The sequence below is a fragment of the Parambassis ranga genome, chromosome 21, assembly GCF_900634625.1.
Source record: "Parambassis ranga chromosome 21, fParRan2.1, whole genome shotgun sequence".
Lineage (NCBI taxonomy): Eukaryota > Metazoa > Chordata > Actinopteri > Ambassidae > Parambassis > Parambassis ranga.
The window spans coordinates 9,837,875-9,857,615 of record NC_041041.1 but is presented as its reverse complement, the minus strand read 5'-3'; the positions used below and the strand labels follow the sequence as shown (position 1 = coordinate 9,857,615).

The 19,741-nt window shown below is 40.3% G+C and overlaps 3 protein-coding genes across 7 annotated transcripts; 1 reads left to right on the top strand and 2 right to left on the bottom strand.

Annotated features, from left to right (window-relative positions):
• Window positions 1–685: 685 nt before the first annotated feature.
• Window positions 686–9,254, bottom strand: nr1i2 (nuclear receptor subfamily 1, group I, member 2). Of its 2 annotated transcripts, none has more exons than XM_028393564.1 (9): window positions 9,011–9,254; window positions 7,975–8,122; window positions 6,365–6,495; window positions 5,188–5,357; window positions 4,819–5,111; window positions 4,598–4,743; window positions 1,577–1,693; window positions 1,356–1,461; window positions 686–1,280 (listed from the first exon to the last, which is right to left on the bottom strand). In XM_028393564.1, the coding sequence occupies exons 2-9, from the start codon at window positions 8,088–8,090 to the stop codon at window positions 1,124–1,126; spliced, it is 1,236 nt and encodes a 411-aa protein (XP_028249365.1). In that variant the 5' UTR covers window positions 8,091–8,122; window positions 9,011–9,254; the 3' UTR covers window positions 686–1,123. The 2 variants fall into 2 exon arrangements, 1 of the variants encoding a protein (XP_028249365.1); XR_003669349.1 differs by having other exon boundaries at window positions 1,142–1,280; window positions 1,552–1,693.
• Window positions 9,255–9,605: 351 nt separating this feature from the next.
• On the bottom strand, window positions 9,606–15,562 carry cfap91 (cilia and flagella associated protein 91). Of its 2 annotated transcripts, none has more exons than XM_028393562.1 (17): window positions 15,439–15,562; window positions 14,407–14,483; window positions 13,354–13,502; window positions 13,179–13,250; window positions 13,014–13,070; window positions 12,753–12,931; window positions 12,487–12,664; window positions 11,754–11,911; window positions 11,496–11,651; window positions 11,260–11,393; window positions 11,070–11,183; window positions 10,913–10,984; window positions 10,680–10,826; window positions 10,366–10,587; window positions 10,136–10,284; window positions 9,969–10,060; window positions 9,606–9,868 (listed from the first exon to the last, which is right to left on the bottom strand). In XM_028393562.1, the coding sequence occupies exons 1-17, from the start codon at window positions 15,545–15,547 to the stop codon at window positions 9,663–9,665; spliced, it is 2,271 nt and encodes a 756-aa protein (XP_028249363.1). In that variant the 5' UTR covers window positions 15,548–15,562; the 3' UTR covers window positions 9,606–9,662. The 2 variants fall into 2 exon arrangements, with proteins under 2 accessions (XP_028249363.1, XP_028249364.1); XM_028393563.1 differs by lacking the exon at window positions 15,439–15,562 and adding an exon at window positions 14,562–14,691.
• A 1,029-nt stretch (window positions 15,563–16,591) lies between these two features.
• On the top strand, window positions 16,592–19,491 carry si:ch211-214p13.9 (cell surface glycoprotein CD200 receptor 1-A). 3 transcript variants are annotated; one of them, XM_028393568.1, is made up of 7 exons: window positions 16,592–16,832; window positions 17,414–17,473; window positions 17,832–18,134; window positions 18,603–18,875; window positions 18,977–19,073; window positions 19,171–19,213; window positions 19,299–19,491. In XM_028393568.1, the coding sequence occupies exons 1-7, from the start codon at window positions 16,775–16,777 to the stop codon at window positions 19,386–19,388; spliced, it is 924 nt and encodes a 307-aa protein (XP_028249369.1). In that variant the 5' UTR covers window positions 16,592–16,774; the 3' UTR covers window positions 19,389–19,491. The 3 variants fall into 3 exon arrangements, with proteins under 3 accessions (XP_028249369.1, XP_028249368.1, XP_028249370.1); XM_028393567.1 differs by having other exon boundaries at window positions 18,603–18,899; XM_028393569.1 differs by lacking the exon at window positions 17,414–17,473 and having other exon boundaries at window positions 18,603–18,899.
• The last annotated feature ends 250 nt before the right edge of the window (window positions 19,492–19,741 follow it).

Sequence of the window (19,741 nt, the reverse complement as noted above, 5' to 3'; positions counted from 1 at the left end):
TATACATTTTTATTTTGATTGGTTCTTGTATTTATATATTTACATTTTATTTGAAAGTTTTTTGTTTTTTTTTCTTTCTAAAATTTGATTTTAAACTTTTAACTTTTGTTTTCCCCTTTCAAAACGTTCTTCATTTGATTTTTATTTCATATTTTTCCCCTTTTTTGCATTGTACTGCACCATACTTTACACGTTACATTTTTTTTTTATAATTTTTTATTTTGATAGCTTTTTTAATATTATTTTATCATTATATTTATTTATTTATATATTTACATTTTATTTTAAATTTTTATTTTTTTTTCTTTCCAAAATTCATTTGATTTTAAACTTTTAACTCTTGTTTCCCTTTCATGACTTTTTTCTTCTTCTTAAAAACTTTTTTATTAGATTTTTTTAAAGATTTTGTTTTAATTTTTTTATATCATTTTATTTCATTCAAACTCCCATCACTTAGAAAGGTCATTTAGACCATTGTATGATTTTTGTATTTAATTAGCAACCGGAAGTTCCATAAATATTGAATTAGTGACTAAAATATTAGACAAGTTCCTGAAGTCAAAGACAAGTCGGTGGTGAGATTTAGCTCCAAACCTCATTAGCAGATGTTTCCCATGTGTTACTAGTCATTGTGTCAGTATGACCACCATGTGGCAGTGTTGACACAATAGATACAATGATACACTTCAGTCTCCAGCTCTTTTTATTTACACTTAGTGTAGCGTTTCCTTTTTTATATATCTAGTATGTCATCAAAACACAAAAAATAGTACAACCTGAGGTAACAACCGTGACGCACAAAGATTGTCTTTGCAACCACACCCTCTACCATTGTCTAAGAATACACATACTTTACAGTCTGACAATTCTGCAGGCAGCATGTACACAAATAAACATCAATCTCCACAATATGTGCTGACTGTAAGCAAAACCACATGACGATTAAATCACCCCTCAGTTTAACAAAATCAGAAGTGACACTCACTGCTGTCAATCTAGTAGGTTCTTGCATATAGTGTGCAGAGACGTGATTATTGTCCGTAGACTGTGACATCGACAGACTCCTCTACTCAGCAGGATACTTTCCTTTCATAGTGTTTGAGCCGTCCACGTGCAGTAAAACTCAGAAGTCACTACAGGGGCTTTTACTGACAACTTCCATTATGAGAGGAGAGATGGTGTCCGGCTGGATGTCCTGGATCTGCAGGATCTGTTTGCTGTATTCCTCGGTCATTGTTCTCATCTCTGTAAAGCAGGCGATCACTTTGGGGAACAGAAGGCTAAAAAAAAAACAGACACAAAAGTAGGTAAGTATATAAAGCTTTTACATTGAAAGGACTGAGAGCAGCACTCACTGTTTTTCTGGGCCTGTTCTCTTGCAGTCGATCCAGGTTTTCAGTGTCAGTGCCAAGTATTCATGAACTTTGTCAATCAGGCTGTGGTTCTGCACTCCTGGACGATCTGGTGGATCAAAAAAGGACAAATGTCTTATACAAAGAAAATTGTGCCTAAATCGTTTGAATATTTTACAGGCTATTAGTTTATGATGACCTGATGAAGATCTGCGTGCTGCTACCTGGAGAGAACAGGGACATGGCTTGTATGAGGACGTACTCTTCCTCCAGCAGGTCCAGTTTACGTAGCGTGTGGTGAAGTTTGAACAGAGGTTCGAGGAGAAGTGGCTGAAAACCCGCTATAAAAAACACACACACACAGGGGAAAGGTTAATGACAAGACAGAGATAGAAGAGCAGCTAATGCTGCCTCTGAACGGCCCATTTGGGTTCCTTTCTGTCTCCATACTTTTATTCTGCAGGTAATTTGAATGTAATTATCCAGGACTGGAAAGGCTTTCAGCATCAGTGAGCAACATTAAACTTTAGGAAATATCCATTCTGTTAATTTAAAAATGATTTCTCAGTCTTAGTGTCCTTCTGTAGTAGACCAGCCTGTTGTAACTGCAGTAAGTGTTTTGTTAGGAGGTATCTGTTACTTCCTGTTCCTGTCATCACTTATGCAACTCTATGAAAACAGCACAATTGTGTCTAAAACAGACAGAATGATAAATGATGACTTCTATCTCATATTTATCTCTTTACATTTCAGATGTTGCTGATTGTTTTGTCATTACTGCTGGTCATTGGGAGTCAGAAGGAAGGACCAAAAACTGCAGTTCCTCAAATAACCACTGGTCCCAAAAAAGTGAGTCAAATACACCTGGTGGGCTTCAATTATATTCAGACTTTACAGCATTATGAAGGAAATGGCTTCTGTGTGGGTGAAGGTTGGTAATGTTTTAGCAGCCATATTTGGATAAACTGAGACTTAGGTTCAAACGTCAGCTTTATTTACAGCCTCAACGGGAAACTATTAAAACATGTTCACACTACTTGATAACATCAGTATTGTGTTACTTCTGTTAGTATCAAAAGTTCATGAACTATGAATAAATAGAACTAGAATAGTCCTTTCAGACCCTGTTGTTGGCTGCATCTCTGTCATGTTTACTGTTCTCTTGAAAGAAGCCTGCCTGTTATCTCTTTGCAGCTTTGTTATCTCCACTGCAGTGTTCATATGGATTCAAGGATGTGCATGATATATGTTTGGAGTTTACAGGAAAAGTTCAAGAACAAAAGCAGAGTTCCAGCCTGTGTGAAAGGAAGCAGGAAAAACAGTGAATACATGTGAGCTTCATTCAGTTTGATCTTGTAACAGACTGTTCCAGTTTGACAACATTCTGCCGAGTGTTCCTTCTGGAGTCACGTTTCACGTCTGAGAACATGTGGCAAGAGGAAGCGTGCAGAACATTACATTATGTGTGGTTTAAACAAATTAATGGTAAAGGTCCTGGCTGAAGTGTCAGCGTGCAGGTGTTTGTGACATGGCTGCGTCTGTTTAGACCTCTGTGTGTTCTTTGCAGGCAGAACACTCTGTGCTTCACAGTGAAGATGATGAACTCCAGCTGATTGTTCAGCTGCTCGTTCAGCTTAAAAAAGCGTAAAAATAATCAGCCCACAGCTCTCATTGAGTTTATGTGAAGAGCAGGTAGCTGTTACACAGAAAGGATCCACACAACCGGTCCAACAACAAACTGCAGACACAAGTTAGATAATCACCATCCACAACAGCACAGCTAGTGGTTTGCAGACTGTGTGTGTGTCTGGGCCTGGGCCTGGGCCTGGGCCTGACTTATGGTATGGACCTGTTATTATCTGTGTTTGCTGTTGTGATTGTTCAGGTCTGTTTTAGGATTTTATCAATGACTGTAAAAAGAATGTGTGTGCATGTGTGATCCTGGTGAACATGTATACAATCTGAGCACTTCTGCAGGTTTTTATAATACAGTGAGAGGAAATCTTATGTGACCCAGTCAGGTACTGATACTTAATTCACTTGTCAGATATTTGTGTGGTATCACCACCCATCCAGCTATTGATACATATTCAAAATGTTCAGTAAATGTGTGTTAATGCAATTTCAACACCATAACCACAATGATGTAGTACATTATTAACTGCTAGGCCCACAAATCAATGCCATCCTCTTTACATTAACAAAGGTTCCAGTGATCCAATCCAGTGAAACATGTTATTAGACTCAGAAATGCTGCTAGATCACCCTGGACAGGTCGTCAGTCTCTCACGGGGCTAACAAAGAGAGACAACCACTTACACCTACGGCAGAGTTAGAGTCTTCAATTAACCTGACATGCAGGTCTTTGGTATGTTAGAGAAAGCTGAAGAAAACCCACGCAGGCGTGAAAACTCCACACAGAAAGGCCAGATTCATACCAGAATCCTACATGTTAACCACCATGACGGCCCGCTTAATCATCATCAAAAACCTTATGTTGTTATTATGACTCCAAAATGGAGATTGCACTTTGACCTTTTGATTGACACCTAATAGGAAACATCCATACTTTGTACAAGGCCTACAAGAGATTGTCCCCCCTTCTCCTTTCTTTGCTAACTATGTCTACAGCTAATGACAAAAACTCTCTAAAAGTGAGTCAATTACCAAAGAGAACTGTGTTAAAATAACCAATGTTAGAGCAGAAATAGATGCATATACATTACAGCCTGGTATGAAACTTGTTTTTTTGGTCTCTAGTTTTTCCATTATATATTACTACCCTTTTTAAATTATCTCTAAACTTTATCTACAGCATGATTAATAATGGCCACTGTGTAGGCGACAGGTGTGATTTAGTAGATTGTGACCTTCCTGTCTCAGCAGCTATCTGAGCTAACGCTGCCAGAATGGCGATATCTGCAGTTTTAAACTGCTCTTCAGAAACCTATAACTGATGTGATGGAAGTGTCGTCCATCTTTATTTAAAACCTCTGGAGTGACTATGGTTAGCTCAGCTTAGCATAGCCGATGGAGTTTAGTCTATCTTCTTGGGTGGACACGGAGTGCTGGTCCACAAGAAACTGTATGTTAACATGTTCCCAATGTCGTCATTGTTGTGTTATTGCTGTCCTCAAGTGTCTGGTTGTGAGCAGATTATGAATAATGAGACTGAGTACACAGTAATATTTTTAAGCACAGTAAACCTCAGACCTCAGAGCGTTGTGTTTGTTGGATGTCCTCACCTCGTACGGCGTCATCGATGCAGTATGTAATATGGCCACACTCCCAGTTGCTTGTTTCAGAGTTGAAAACCATGTTGAAGCGGATTTGCATGATTTCAAACGTGGCCCCCTTCAGCAGAGAGATTTGGTCTCCTATGGTTAAAGACCTGAAACAGACCAGCTTAATGTGTCAAACAACAACAAAAATCATTTGAAGATGCACTGATGCACGGAGTATTTACCTGAACTCCTGAAGACTTTTGGAAAAACTGATGACATCCTTGATCATATATGTTGTGAGGTCGGTGACGTGTGGCAGAGCAGAGAAAACACAGTTTTTAACCTCGTCTTCTTCGTGATGGAAGGAGCAGGAGGAGGAGGAGGAGGAGGAGAAGCCAGCGTATGAGGCTGCTGTGAGGTCACTTCCATGTTTACTGGCTGAGGTGCAGGTGTTTTCAGGGCAGGTTGGTTCGTTAAAGGGCTCGCTTGCAGACTGGCTGTATTCACTGACAGGACTGACGCTTCTGTCCATAGGCTGAAAAAAAACTGTTTTACAGTTAAAGAAGAAAAACAAGAATACCAAAGATGAACCGCTGTAGCCGCTCACACACCCGGAATCCACTGAAGCGTGAAAACACCGGGTCAAACGTGCTGTGATGGGCGCTGAGCAGCTCCTCGATGGTTTGTTCCTGCTGGGATGAAAGCTGTGTGGATGCTATATACATCTTCTTTTGCTTGATTCGAGTCCTCCTCTTCATCACCTCTTCTTCAGACATGACCACTAAACAGATACAAATCAAAAAGTGACGCTAGCATGTAAGGCCAGAAAAACTGATTTAAAAACATCGTACAATCTTTTTTAGAAAAAAAACCTCAAAATTGTATTTCTTTCAGTGGTTCTGATCCCCCAAAGTAATTAAAACATCAGTAGTTCACTAACTTTAATGTCAAATAAATAAAATAAAGTATGTTCCTTTAAAGGTAGGGTAGGAGATTTGATTCTGATGCACTTTTTGTTAAATTAGTGTAACTTCTCTTTATAATCCGATAGCATTCAATTGGTTCGGCAGTTTCGCTTTAAAACGAAGAATATTAATCATCTGTGGAAGCTATAAAACGCTAAAAACATCAGCCAATCCTCCGGGTGGACCCTGCACGGAGTATTGGTTGTCACTCTCTTCCTGCTCTGCGCGCACCAGAGAGGTACGTGCATGATGGCCGAAGTCACCGACCGCAGGTCGTCTTCAGGTAATGTGCGTCCATGTGTTTGGGAGGTGTGGCTTCGGGGTAAGCTCCGAGAGGTAGGGCCGTGTGTTTACTTTCTAAATCTGGCTGACTCTCACTGAGTTTTCAAAATCTCCTACCCTACCTTTTAAAAAAAATAAAAGGACCAGTGTGTGATATTTAAGGCCAATTCCTGCTTGATAGTCAGCAAGAGGTCACCGATTGTATCATTTGTCTAAGCATGGTGACCTCTGTGGACATCAGTGTGTACTACAGATGATGAGACTGTGTAACAGCCCAAAGATCCAAAGACGGCATTGTTGCAGTGATAAGCATGTGAGCCTTGTTACTGTATCTATGATTTGGACTGTCTGCTTTGTGCAAACCTCTATAGAGGCAAACACGGGCTCTGAAGAAGGCCTTTTGTGTAGGTTCTCCTATAGATGTGAAAAAAGTTATTTAGCTGGTTGTAATCTGCAGCCTTGTCACTAGATGGTGCTAAATCCTACACACTGGTCCTTTAAACAATAAGGCATCACGAGTCGCGTCAGAAAAAGTACTTACTGTCCTTGCGCATGCCGATGTCCTGGCACTTACGAAAGCGGCAGGCTTGACATGAGCGGCGGTTGTTTTTGGTTATGATGCATTTTTTCATGTAGGGACATCGGAGCTGTGTCGACCTCTTTATGGCACGTCTGTTAATATTTAAAAACCCACTTAGTAACAGCTTACTACAGTCAGAAGTGAGACATCACAAGGATGAAAATACACTCTGTATTACAGTATTACTGCTCGCCATGTACAGTACAGTATGTGAAATAAACTGTGTCTAAATAATTAAAAATGGCACACAGTATATTAGTAATGGCCCATAGTTCCTTGTGTGTCTTTGTTTTACTTTCTCTTGTGTTCCTCCGTGTTTGTTACCCGCCCTGTCCTGATTGCCGTCACCTGTGTCTTGTTAACCCTTCTCCTGCTAAAGTTGTAGTAAAGTAGTAGTGTAGTTTTTTTAGGGTTTTTCTGCTTTATGTTAATAAAGCTTGTTTTTTGTTGGACACTTTGGCATTTAGTTTGTCTGCATTTGGCTCTTCTTGAACTCTAAAACATAACAGTGACAGTTTACCAAACAACATCCAGAATATGCAGAGATTATTTTGGAATGAATACAGGAGCAGTAATTATATACTGAAAGATAAAATAATCATGATTTTCTGTCACCATGCTCTGAAGAAAACCAATCAGTTCTCTAATAAATAGTTTTGACGACTCTAAATAGGGAGAAAACAAATTTAAAGGGCATTGACTCTAAGTTATAATAGAAACAATGTCTTTCAATCACTTTTTACTGATTAAGAAATGCCTTAAAATGATCTTTCTACTTTGATTGTAAGAAGCTCATGATTTTATGAGCCTTCCTGCTAAAATGATTCGCAGGCTGCAACTTATTCAGAGGAGAGCTGCAGGAGCTCAGACTGGGACAATATATCAGAAAGAGTTATTGCTCCCAGCCTTCTGAACCCTGCACTGGCCACCCACAGCTCCGAGAACACAATTTAAAACATTTTCTTCTTGGGTATAAAAGGGCCTGAATGGCCTGACTCCACGGTACATGTCTCATGAGCTGATTTCTCAGGTGCATTTAAAGTCAGATTGGATGTCATTAAATATTCATGCACCTTAAGAGTAATACATTTGGCTCGCTGATCCCAGATCTAATTTGACTCTGATGTTTTTTTCCAGTAAAGCGTTTTTCTTTGAATGTATTTTGTATGTAAAGACTCTCTCACACATGTCATAAAGCTGTTATTCGCATGTACAGTATGTGCGTACTGAACTGTTCATGGAATGTGTTAATATATGTGCATTTCAGGCCTTGTTCACACCAGGCATCCATATTGTGATTGCAGCTAAGCTCTGTATGCAAACAAAACAGTCAGATGGGGATAAGGACGGTAGATACGATTTAAAAAAATTAAAATAAAGTTATAAATTTACAAGAAAAAAACATTTAAAAATTAAGACGTCACAGAATTTACTTTATGTTGCAGCTCCAGCTTACAGTGAGGAAGATGGCTCCTGAATGAGGTCTTCCATAACAGGCCTCATTACGTTGTTATCATACAGCCTTTTAATGCTTTGTAAGAAAAGTGAGAAGAAAGAGTGAGCGACCCTACCTGAAGAAGCCCTTGCAGCCTTCACATGTCAAAGCATTGAAGTGGTAACCTTTGGCCTGATCCCCACACACTGCGCAGGCTCTGGGCTCCTCATCTTCATCCTCTTCATATGGCATGGTGATTATGTCACAGATGATCTGCACTCCACCTGAGGGATGATCAAATAGTAACAACATCACTAGCAGCATTATTTTAAGTGCAGCAGAGCGAGGTCGGCTTCCTTGATGTTTTGTGTTCAGCTCAAGATTGTGTTCACCACACCGTCCTCAGAAGAGATAAGGCCAGTCGGAGAGATATCATAAGCAAGCTTTGTTGGCGGTTTAACTGCTGTATGTAGATGGGAGAGCTCCGGGAACAGCTCCTCTGTTCCTGGAGCTGACTCCGTCACCAACATCAAGATCAAGTGTGTCAGTCATTTTAAACCCTGTCACATTTCATTAAAAACAGTTAATCTGCAGCACCGCAGTTGAATCAAATTCTTCTATTATATCTTTGACTGAAGAAGTGTTGAGGCATAACTACATATGACTAAAGGCTCGCTGTGAACTGTGGGATAGCTTTATTTCTCATCTATTCACTGTAACTGAATGGTTACCATGGGGAACCAGCTCAACACAGGATGTGCAGTGAACGGTGCAGATATTCCTAATTACACTCGATTATTAGTCATTTTCAGTCACAGGGTTTATCAGACAGACGTCAGGTGTGGGATGTGTCACCTGAATCAAATCTTTACTATAAAAAAACAAACTGGTTCATCATTTAAGCCCATCACCTTCAATAAGTCAAAGACTACTCTGCAGCCGTGATGTAATTTAGGTGTGATGCACCTTTAAACTGGCACAACGACCACAGAGTTCAGCTGAATCTGTATCTATTTACTTTACTGTGACAGCGTGTGAACGCTGGTTAAATCTTTTCTGTTCTTTTTCTCCTTTTTATTAACAGACACACAGGCACTGACAAAGATGGTTTAACACTTGTAATAAAATATAACACTCTGTAATAACAGCCTTACTTCCCGTTCCTATTGTACCTGGTTAAAGGTCTTCCATTGATCAAACAGATCATTCCGCGCACTCAGCTGGTGTCAGATGTCCGGACACTGCGCGCAGTCCACGCTGCGTCCTCCTCCTCGCTGGGTGGATTTCAGATGTACTGAGCGCTCAACAGGTGAGAACAGAGATCGCGCCCGTCGTTCCTGCTGAAGGTGTTGTTTAAGGTTTTACACACCAGGCTGGCTGCTACATGTATTCCAGGCTACACAAAGGCGGGGTCAGACGTCCAGCACCGCCTACGTAGATTAGACTCTGTTACCTTGGCACCGTGGCTCATGATGTGTTTAATGAGCTGACAAAGTAAGACGAGGTCTGCAGAGTTCGAACAAATCTCTCAATTTTATTCAACCAACAACTGCAAACAGTAGGATTTTTTTAAGTAAACTGCACTTTCCCGTTGATTTGGAGTCTTTCTGCCATCTAGTGGTCACAAGAGATCATAACAGACACTTTCTGCACACTTGTACAGCTGTGAAAGTTGAAACATGTGGTCCATGGACTGAAAGCCTTTAAAGCATACTTGAACAAATATCTGATCTAATAAAAACATCTAATAAACCAGAACACTAAGAATTAAGTTTATGATACTTTAATGATTTGATTATGATTTGACAACAAACTTATAACACTCTAGTTCTCTGTTTCCTCAGTGTCGGTGTGTTGCTGCTCGGCTTCATTCCCCGGTTCCACCTGGCTGAACATCTCCTCCGGGGCTTCTTTAGAGGGACTGATCTTCTGTGAGGCTCCCTCAGTGCTAGAAGGGATCTCAGCAGACTCTGTAGTTCCCTGAATGACGCTCCGGGCTGCCAGCAAGTGTCTTTGCTGCTTCTGATGCACTGCAAGTGTGTCACAAAGAGAAAGTAGGTTATTTACTAACAGCTCTTCCTTCCTACTTCCTCTTCATTATGTTTTAATGATTGCTACAAATATTCAAACCTGTTTGCCTGACACGCATCTTCTCAACCTCTGGGATAAGGAAGCTGTAGACCATCTCTGATACAATCTCTTCTGACTGAAGACTGTCCCGGCTAATGACACACACAGATTTCTACTTTTTCTTGCTACTTAGAATTGTGAATTTCTTCTTTCAAAGCATTCTTTACCTCTTGTCCATGGCATAGGCAATGTCATTGACCTCCTTTGTCTTCTTGTGGATTTCCTCTCTGGCCTGATCGTCAGCAATCTGTTCCACAGTTCCCAAGATGATGTCCTCTAAATACAAATCCACACTTTCCTGGTGTACCTGCACCACCTGTGACACAACGTTAGCGACACACACACAAGCTCAGCATTATGTGCGTTATTTTTCAGTCGCATTTGAAATGACACGCACTTGTTTAAAGATCTCATCTTCTTCCTTGCGTCTGCGCTCTTCCACTTGTCTCCTTCCACTCTCCTCGGCCTCCCGGAGACGACGTTCTCTCTCAGCCAATAGCGTGAAAGCATGAATCCTGCGCTCCTCCTGGAGACGAATCAGCTCCTTAGACAAGGTGTCAAACAGTTGTTCAAGCTCCGAACCAACCACTTCAGCACGAGATGCCTCCTCTTCAGAGATCTAGGAAGCAGGAAGAGAAAAGGCCATGCGTGGTGTTGTAGAGTGTGATATATTTGTGCCTGTGGACGTGTGTGTGTGTGTGTGTGTTTCACCTTGTGTCTCTGTTGGTCTCTCTGTTTTTTCAGTGTGGTTATGAGTTCTTTGTCAGCTTCCTGTAGCGCCTGCTCTTCACTCTGCAGGGCATGGACAGTCCTCAGCTCCTGTATGAGGTCCAGATATTTTTCCTTCCCCTCAAACAACTGCAGAACAACACAGACAGAAGAGAAGAGAGGTGAAGAGAGGTGAAGCATATTTGTCTTTGGTAATTTTCTGCACATGTCCACACCTCATATTGGATACTTCTTCCTCTTATTAGTTTCTGCAAGTGAATTACTGCAAGCTCTGTCTCCTCATCCCCCTAAAGACAGACATAAATGAAATACAGTGACTATAATACATACAGGATTAACAGGTGTTGATTACACTGTGAGGATTTAGCTGACCTCTGCCGGATTCTCCACTCTGGGAGTGACAGGACGAGGAACAGGCTTCTTCTTTTTGCTGAGAAACCTCAAAGACTTCTTTCTCAACAGGTTTTCTTCTTCCTCCCTCAGTGTCTGTGGAGACAAACTCGGGGATCTGTACCAAAAACTTCAATCATATAACAATTACTAATACATTTTCCTGCCTTACCTTGTATTTCTTCATCAGCCTAAGAGCTCTAGTCACAGGGGCCTTGAATGCATCATTGGTGTCTCTACCCTTGGATCTTTTAACCCCTGGTTTAGATGGCGAGGAACAGAGTCCTGCCTCAAGCTCTTCCAAGCCTGTGGTAAACAAAGAGTCATAAATTCCCATAAAAAGGGATACTGCTGAATCCTATTTTAGGTGCCACTTTGAAAATGTTTGCTCATATGTGACCTTCAGACCTTCATATGTGTCTAAATAGTTGTTTTTTAACACGTTGTTCCTGGTAAACGCGGCCCCAACAATCCGAGGGACATACATCTGAGCATCTACAACGATGCCATGGCGCTTAAGTTTTCCCTCCACATTCTTCCTCTTGGCTTCCAGTTTTCTCAACGCTGCAGATAAACAATGAGACAGATGAATGTGAAGGAGGCAAAAGAAAGCCATGACTAACACAGGATATTTTGTTGGAGCATGTCAAGATGCGGCTGTCATACATCTCAGGTAGTCATTGTGGATTTTGTGTTGTGCTGCCTTCTTGTTATTTTGGAACTTAGAATATATCTGGTTCAGTCTTTCATTGGTGACATGTTCCTGAGCTTCATCCCTCTGCATTAGCAGGTCTTTCAGCACAGCAAGACGGGCATCTTGTAACCTGGAGCAGACATTAAAAAAAGGGACGTTTTGTATTGTAAAAGCCAAAGACAATCACCATAATACAACATGAATGGCGGTCAATGGTGAGAGACAATTTATAAATCTCATATAAATGTCATGAGGTCCTGAAATCAGATGAGAATTTCACATCTGTATAAGAGAATAAGGTTTACAACAGAAACCAAAAGAAGTTTAGGATTCTGACATTTGCTTTACATCTTACATTTTAAAATTTAAAATCTAAATTCTACCAAAAACACATGTGATTTTTACAGTGACCCTAATCGCCCTCTGTACCCGAGCAGTATGTAGCTGTAGTGTGTATGAGTCAGCATATGCTCACTCTCATATCCAGCTCACATTTTAGTCTACTTGGGGGCAGCAGACACATTCAATCAACACAATTTTTTTGTAAGTAAAATGGTCTTGAAGAGTGAGATTGAACAGATATAATGAGAGTGTAAACATATTACTTCATGCCCGATATATTTGTGCTGACAGTTGGCTTAAATAAAAACATATATATATATTTATTTAGATATGTATTAGATCACTTCCAGTTGTGGCACTTACTTCTGGATTTCCCCTTCTCTGAAAGCCCACTCTTTAGCCTCCATCTCCTCCATCATACGCCTCCGCTTGTCAAGCTGGCTCATGTCATTCGGTGGAGGTAGGGTGGCCTCCCAAGCTCGTTTGGCACGTGCCCGCTCTATCATTTCCACTTCTGCGAGGCCTGCAGGCAGACCATGACCTAAGGAGAATTTCCAAATGAAACTATTCAAGGAACTTATTGATTATACATTATAACTGGTGATGATTGATCTGGTTTGATATTGTACCCCAGGTCAGAGCTGCTAGTTGGAGGAGCTCTGAGGGTGTTGTGCCGGGCCGCAGCACATACGCAGGGCTGTATGGGTCTGTCTGTGTTTCGTTTTCTCTGTAATCTGTCTGTACACCAACGGTGACGTGGGTGGGCTCTCGCTCAGCATTCTTTCGAATGGTGGTAACAAAGTCCTCTCTGCAGTGACACAATAAGCAGATATGCCTATACTGCAGGAAAAATAACAGTCGAATGACTCTAATGTAACTGTGGAACTTACTTTTGAAATGCAACGATCACATTCGGTGGAACCTGCTGTGGAAAGGGAATCAGAGGGCTATAGAAAACAGAGAAACTAAATCAATATTTACAGTGGAAACCTTGGAAGCACTACAGCTATCCTTTGTTGTTGTGTCTGGCAAAGATAACAGATAGATAATCAAACCATTTAAAATATTTCCAGTAATCAGCTCCAGTCACATGACCCTTCTTTGTTTCCCCAGTATTTGGAGTAATACTGTGAAGAAGATAAGCAAGAATCAGACCTACAAATTGATAAACATGCGAAGGATTTGGTTTGTGGTGAACCTCATCTCAACAAAACTATGAACATTTGTTACCCAGCCAACTGCTGCAGCGCCTCCCTGCGCTGTTCTGACTGGCCTGACCACTGATGATTAGTAAATGCAGGTACTGGTTGTGAAGGGTCCACTTTAATAGTGTAGCGTGGGGGGGTGCTAAACAAAGATGTAAACTCAGGCACCTTTCTCTGAGGAAGCAGAGGGAAACAGTGTTAGTGGGTTTATCTCACATTGAAGTCAAAATAAATAAATTATTAAAATGACCCCCCCCCCCTCCACACATGCACACACAAAAGACTTTTTGTGCAAATTTGCTTAGCACAAGGACTACTATGAGTGAATTTCTGGAGGTGTGCAAAATAATGGCAAATTTGTTAGGTAGCCGTGCATGAGTCGAGTCTGTGTAACCTGATACAGAAATCAAGTCACTTCTTTGGCACATTGCACAGATTGCTGATGGGCTAAAAATTCAACTTCCGAAGTAACTGTTTTTTGTTTTTTGTTTTTTTTAGATGTAAACGAACAAACAAAATTCCCCAGTGTGATTAATTTAGTCTCACTATGAGTAAGAGCATGGGTGGAGAATCAGTCAGCACCCACTAACACAGGCTGGGTACAGGCCTTGAGAATTAGAGGTGATAATATAATAATTAGGTTACAGCTGAACTCTATGAGAGCAAAGGGTTAACTCATATCAACTCTTCTGAAAAGTCATGTTTTAATATATCAGTGTGCTTTGTAATAAAAACAAAAGTATCTTTAAATCCAATAATATTTACTTTAATTGTGCGTTGGTAGGGTTTAGGGGTTAGCATCTTGCTATCAGATTTTTTTTTTTTTATTTTAGATACTGTATTAATCCCAGAGGGAAATTCTTTACGGCTGCTGCCAAGCAGTGTCATACAATGACTAGCAAGGCGCGCCACAGGCTAGGGTGAAGTGCCTTGCCCAAGAACACACAACAGTGACAAGGAGGAGTTGGGATCGAACCACCAACCTTCCGGCTACTAGACAACCCTGCTATACCACTGCGCCACTGCACATAGTTTTTGTTTTTTTTTTCTCTCTGGAAAACATATGGGTGCAACTTACTATTCGACACTTAGAAGCATAGGCCCTGGCAATAACCCTTCTGTAGTCCGCCTCTGATGACACTGTGTAACCTGGATCTGTAGCGAACAGTTATAGGCAGCAGGGTTAGCTGATAGCACGTTAATAACTGTTAGCTTTGAGTTTAGTTGACTCACCGTACAAACAGTCATAACAGCGTTCCCGCCTAAAAGCTGTGCTGCCGTCATTTTTCTTAATGACCGTGCGCGTGACAGATGTACTCATTTTGTTTATATAATTAAAAACAACGACCAATTTCTCAAAAGCAGCCGCAATGTAACGGAAGAGAGCATGAATGTTAGTAGGTAACCATGGAGACGCACAACCGTTCGACCGGAAGTGGGAGGGGTTTTTACCCCAAGCGCCTGTTGACTTCCGGGATACGTAACAGAAAAAAGTTGTGTGTTCAGGAATCCGTTGTTTTTCCCCCTCGTTCCCCAAAAAAGTACATTTAATTTTATTTTATTTGTAATAATTAATTAAGAGATGCCATGTTGCAATGAGGGTGTCAAGAAATGTAAATAATAAAATTATGACAGATAAAAATATGTGATCAATTTTGAAATAAGAAAGTCATCTTGGTGAAAATTAAAACTATACCAGAAACATTTTTAATAAATGAGTTTTTAGTAAATAAAGCTGTATCATTATTAAAAGTGCACACACATGCTGATTGCATCTATTTCTGCAGAACAATAATTAAAATGTTAATACGGGCAGAGGTATGAGGGTGATAAGGAGGTTGCATCTTTGCATTATGCACAACATTTAATGTTCCTCTTATTATCTCAGCAATTAGTATTATAATAATCTGATAATAAATGGGAATACAGATAGAGACAAAAGTGAAACTTTATGAAAAAAGGTACTTCATCCTCACCCAAACAATTATGTTTGCTGGTGTTTATGTTATGGCTTAGACCTGTGACCAGAAAAAAAGGTAGAGAGAAGTTAAATTAAAACAAATTGAATGTGCAAAAATAAAAGAAGAAAAAAAAGTGTGGCAGTTTTGACCTGGGCTGTGTTGGTTGTTCCACTGTAGGCTCTTTGTTGTTGTTGTTGTTGTTTTCCTTTGTGCTTCATGAGCATATTTTTGGGTGACTAAAAAGGTTGATTTTGACATCAACAGGAAGTCTGTGTAATCAAAGGGAAACAGTGCAAAAACGCACACGCAAACAGACACGCTGAGCGCACACTGCTCCTTCTTCAAGTCCCTCTTTCAGCTCATATCTCGTCGTCTTACCTAATTTGTATTTGAAATATTTAAATACAACAGCTGACCAAAGCAACATTACTTCCCCATAGAAGGTTTTGCAATTATGTGAAGAGCTGGCTAGTTCCTCTAATAGTCTGAATGGGAGCCAGCTCACAGTCAGCTGAAATCCTGATGCCTATATATGCAATATAAACATTCTAATATTAGTTTCCAGAGAAAAAAAAAAAACGAGAACTGCTGTTTATAACCTACTGTCACTCCCTCAAGCCTAGTTTGTGTGACTGTTGAACTGAAAAGATGAATACTTGTTGTGCGTCTTATTTCAATATGGGACAAGTATTCTGACTGCAAGATGTGTAGGAACCACAGACTCCACATACAGCTTGCAGATTATAACCACACATCAGTGAAAAGCGTGTTGGCAGTTATCTCCAATCTGCACAATGGTGATGGAGTCAGTAATAAGTTAATGCCTGCACCCACATTCACAGTGCACGTAGGCTGCACTGCACAATGTGTCTTTCTCCATCTATAAAACCACAATCACACAATGTGACACCTACTCAGCAGAAATAATGTTCATCTGAGTGTGCTGACCAAAACCAAAACTACTGAAATCTAACATCAATACCTGAGACTAACCTTTTTTCATGTATATAAAGAGGATATCAAAACAGAAACACTTCAACACTTCAGTTCAGTCACCAAACGTTAAACAAAAACTGAACATTATACAGAAAAAACTAGAGTTTTTTAATTTAGTGCTCACACCTGCCTTGTGCTGTTCCTTTGAAAGGGTGTGATCATGTGACTGGCAAGAAAGGAAACTCAGCATGTCAGACGTCACCCTGTAAGTGAGAAAAAAGAAGGCAGATGTCTGAGCGGAATGTGGTTTGGAGATAGGGAGGAAGAAGAAGAAGAGGGAGGGATTTGTTTGTCAGAAGTCGTATATGTGACTTTATCAGAAGGATGAGAGCAGTTTGAGTTTGCTGAGATGAGGCGGAAGAGCTGCCAACCCAGATCTTGAAATCGCAGTGTGACAGTCGGGATGGTACTTTGAGACAGCGTTCAGGACTGTCTGTTTAATTCTGAAGACAGTAGCAAGGTCACAGAGGAGCCTGAAGGCCAGCAGAGATGATGTGGATTTATGTTATGATCATGTTCCTGTCTGAAGCATGGACTCAAAAATCAGGTTCGAACATTTTTTTAACACATTTTAAACGCAGAGAAGATGCAGCTCTTTTTACGAAACCTCCACAATGAAGTCATCATTGTATCTTATACATGTGTGTTTTTATTTTGAAACTTTTAACCACAACATTAACAGTGAAATGTAATCTGTGACAAACATTGGCACACTGTAAGTGGTTCGCCACCCTGAGATTTCTGATAACTCTGTAGTGATATGACTCAGTCTGTGGGGGGAAAAACATATGCAGGGTCTTTGTAACTGCCACCCTTGTAATCACTGGAAATCATAGCTTCACATCTTACATAACACCATGATGCAACTTTTCTCCACTGTGGGGTCTCAGGCAGGTTAAGAGGAACTTCTCTCTGAGAGATGTGGTTTTACTATCCCACCACCTGTGTATACTCATCATAACAGCCCACATATAGTGACAAAATATAGTAAACATCAGAATGGCTGAATTTTTCCTGTTTGTGTGACACTAACACATACGCTTTCCTCTGACAATCATACGCTCTATAATGAATGACACACACTGTGCTACTAACCATCCATCTAACATCCACCTCCGTCTCTCTCAGGAACTAATGAAAGCACCACTGTAAACCCCAGCACTTCTACTAGCTCTGTTAAAGTTTACGGTAAATTCATTTTCCCCCTTTTTCCAGCTGCTTTGCATGTTGACTAAACTATGCTCACTTATTAATTCTCTGATTTGAGCCACGTTTTTCAGCTGAAGTAACTATGGACGTAGGAGAATAAAAATAATAAATAAAAATAAAAATATGCTTTTTATTTTGTTAAAGCTTAGCTTTACAAACTACAGTTAATATTTTGAGTTGAAATCGCATCATTATCAAGCATAAAGACAGTTTTATGATTTATTCTACCAGTGTCACATAGTATTGATAGTTTCCTTGCTTTGCTTTGCTCGTCTTTTGGTTTGTCAGCTCATCTGTTATTTGTTTAAATGGTTTTTTCCTCTGTCTTTCTCCACAGTTCTCAGAAATGAAACATTTAAGCTTGGCAGTGATGTTAACTTAACCTGTAGCAGTAAAACTTGGAACGAGACACTGTTTGTCATCTGGACTCTAAAACTGAAATCCAAAGAGTGTAAGATATCGTTCAGTGATGGTCGAAGTCAAGACCACTGCATGGACGGAAAGTCTCTCCGGAACACGTCCAATGCTCAGTCCTACCTGCACATCAAAAACTTCTCCACGGATGATGTTGGGCTCTATGAGTGTGAGTCAGTTTACAGGGGAGGAAACGAGAATCATAAGATCACCGTGGCAATCACAGGTAATCGTTTAATTCTCTTCTTTACAGGGAAAGATAAGCTTATAATTTACACTCACAGGGATTGATTGGTCGACTTGTTTCCTTGCTGCAGTGCTGAGTCTGTTTCTAAAGGCTTCCATTTGGTGCCTGCTGTACACTGTGTACTTATGTGTAGTGGTAAATTTGTTGGACACATCAAGGAAATGACTCAGTAACCTTTAACTCGATGAGTTAATGCTTGATAAACAGTTTTTTTGGTGATGTGGAAAACACCACGGTCAGAAAATTGATCATAATTGTATTTGCTAATGGAAACATCGCCATCAAATAAGACCATGTTGAAGTAACCCAGGATTTTTTCTAATATGTCACTAACTTTAAGTAATCTAATGGCATAAAACGTCATGTGATCTGAAACATGCTTATCTTAAAAGTTGTCCTCCCAGCAGCGCTAATAATACACTGCGTTTCTTCTGTTTTGTGGTTTAGTTCCTCCTTATATATATGCCTGGGTGGAGTGTAAGGAAAACAAGATGGTGGCAGTGTGCAAAGCTGAAAAAGGAAATCCTGCCGCCAACATCAGCTGGAGTCATACAGGAAGCTCGATGCTTCCAGACACACGACAACTGGCCTCAGAGGGATTTTATACTGTGGAAAGTCGTCTGGAGCTCTCAAAGGACACAGACACAAAAAACCTGAGCTGTGCTATCAGGCACCCATACTGGAATGAGGAAAGGATTCTGTCACCTCAATGTAGTGCGGGTCAGATTTCTACAGACTATAATGGTATTTTATATCGTAGTGGTTTTTGTAAATTTGTCATGTCACTTAATGACAAACCTCTCCTTTCTCTCTCTCTGCAGCTTATCTTCACTGGCTGCACACTTCTGTTGCTGTGGTAATCATCATGTTTTTGGCAGCCATCTCATTTTTTGCACAAAAGAAACTAAGACTGTTGAGGTAAGAAGCTTGATTTTTAATATAAAGATGACATCTATGAAGTATTTGGGTTTTTGTGATGAGCAAAAGTCACAGTTTTGTGTAACTTTTTTTATAGGAAATGCCAACAGCAAGACATCTCACCCTCCAAATCTCCACAGGTTGGTCTTTTTGTTTTTCTAAACACAAATTAATCCTTTTGTCGAACTGTATTGTGTTGAGATTTTAATGCTTGTGTTTTTTCAGACAGAGGATGTGGAGGATGTGGAGCCCTATGCTAGCTATGTTCAACGTGTGAACTCTATCTACAACACATCTTCAGATATGTTCACATAGCACAAAAAGTGTTGTGCACATGCATCACAGAGACATGCAAGCCTCTGTAAGAAAGAGATGTGAAACTAAAAAAAAAAAAAAAACGAGAGCAAGATTAAAGACTTCTGATAACCGAGGGAAGCCTTTCAGTTTAAATTCATGGAACAGGGGATTTACCGCATGTCACCCACATGCCCACTATGGAAAACATCATTATTACTATGGTGGGATGAACTGCACTGCAGCATGCAAAGACTACACAACTACAGACTTTCAATCTAACTGATGAAATGTGGCAGATGGAATATGCAGTTAGGTTTGATCAAAGGTATTTATAGGTTAAAATTTCAAGAGACATTTCAGCATGCAGGGGT

Coding starts and splice junctions, on each gene's coding strand:
- nr1i2 (XM_028393564.1), bottom strand. CDS start 8,090: ATGCCATATGAAGAGGATGAAGATGAGGAGCCCAGAGCCTGCGCAGTG. Junction 6,496..7,974: donor GGCTGCAAGGGCTTCTTCAG/GTAGGGTCGCTC, acceptor AAATATTAACAG/ACGTGCCATAAAGAGGTCGA. Junction 1,462..1,576: donor CATGTCCCTGTTCTCTCCAG/GTAGCAGCACGC, acceptor TTGATCCACCAG/ATCGTCCAGGAGTGCAGAAC.
- cfap91 (XM_028393562.1), bottom strand. CDS start 15,547: ATGTCAAAATCAACCTTTTTAGTCACCCAAAAATATGCTCATGAAGCA. Junction 12,665..12,752: donor ACTAGCAGCTCTGACCTGGG/GTACAATATCAA, acceptor AATTCTCCTTAG/GTCATGGTCTGCCTGCAGGC. Junction 11,912..12,486: donor AGAGAAGGGGAAATCCAGAA/GTAAGTGCCACA, acceptor TGTCTGCTCCAG/GTTACAAGATGCCCGTCTTG.
- si:ch211-214p13.9 (XM_028393567.1), top strand. CDS start 16,775: ATGATGTGGATTTATGTTATGATCATGTTCCTGTCTGAAGCATGGACT. Junction 16,833..17,413: donor AGCATGGACTCAAAAATCAG/GTTCGAACATTT, acceptor CGTCTCTCTCAG/GAACTAATGAAAGCACCACT. Junction 18,135..18,602: donor GATCACCGTGGCAATCACAG/GTAATCGTTTAA, acceptor TTTGTGGTTTAG/TTCCTCCTTATATATATGCC.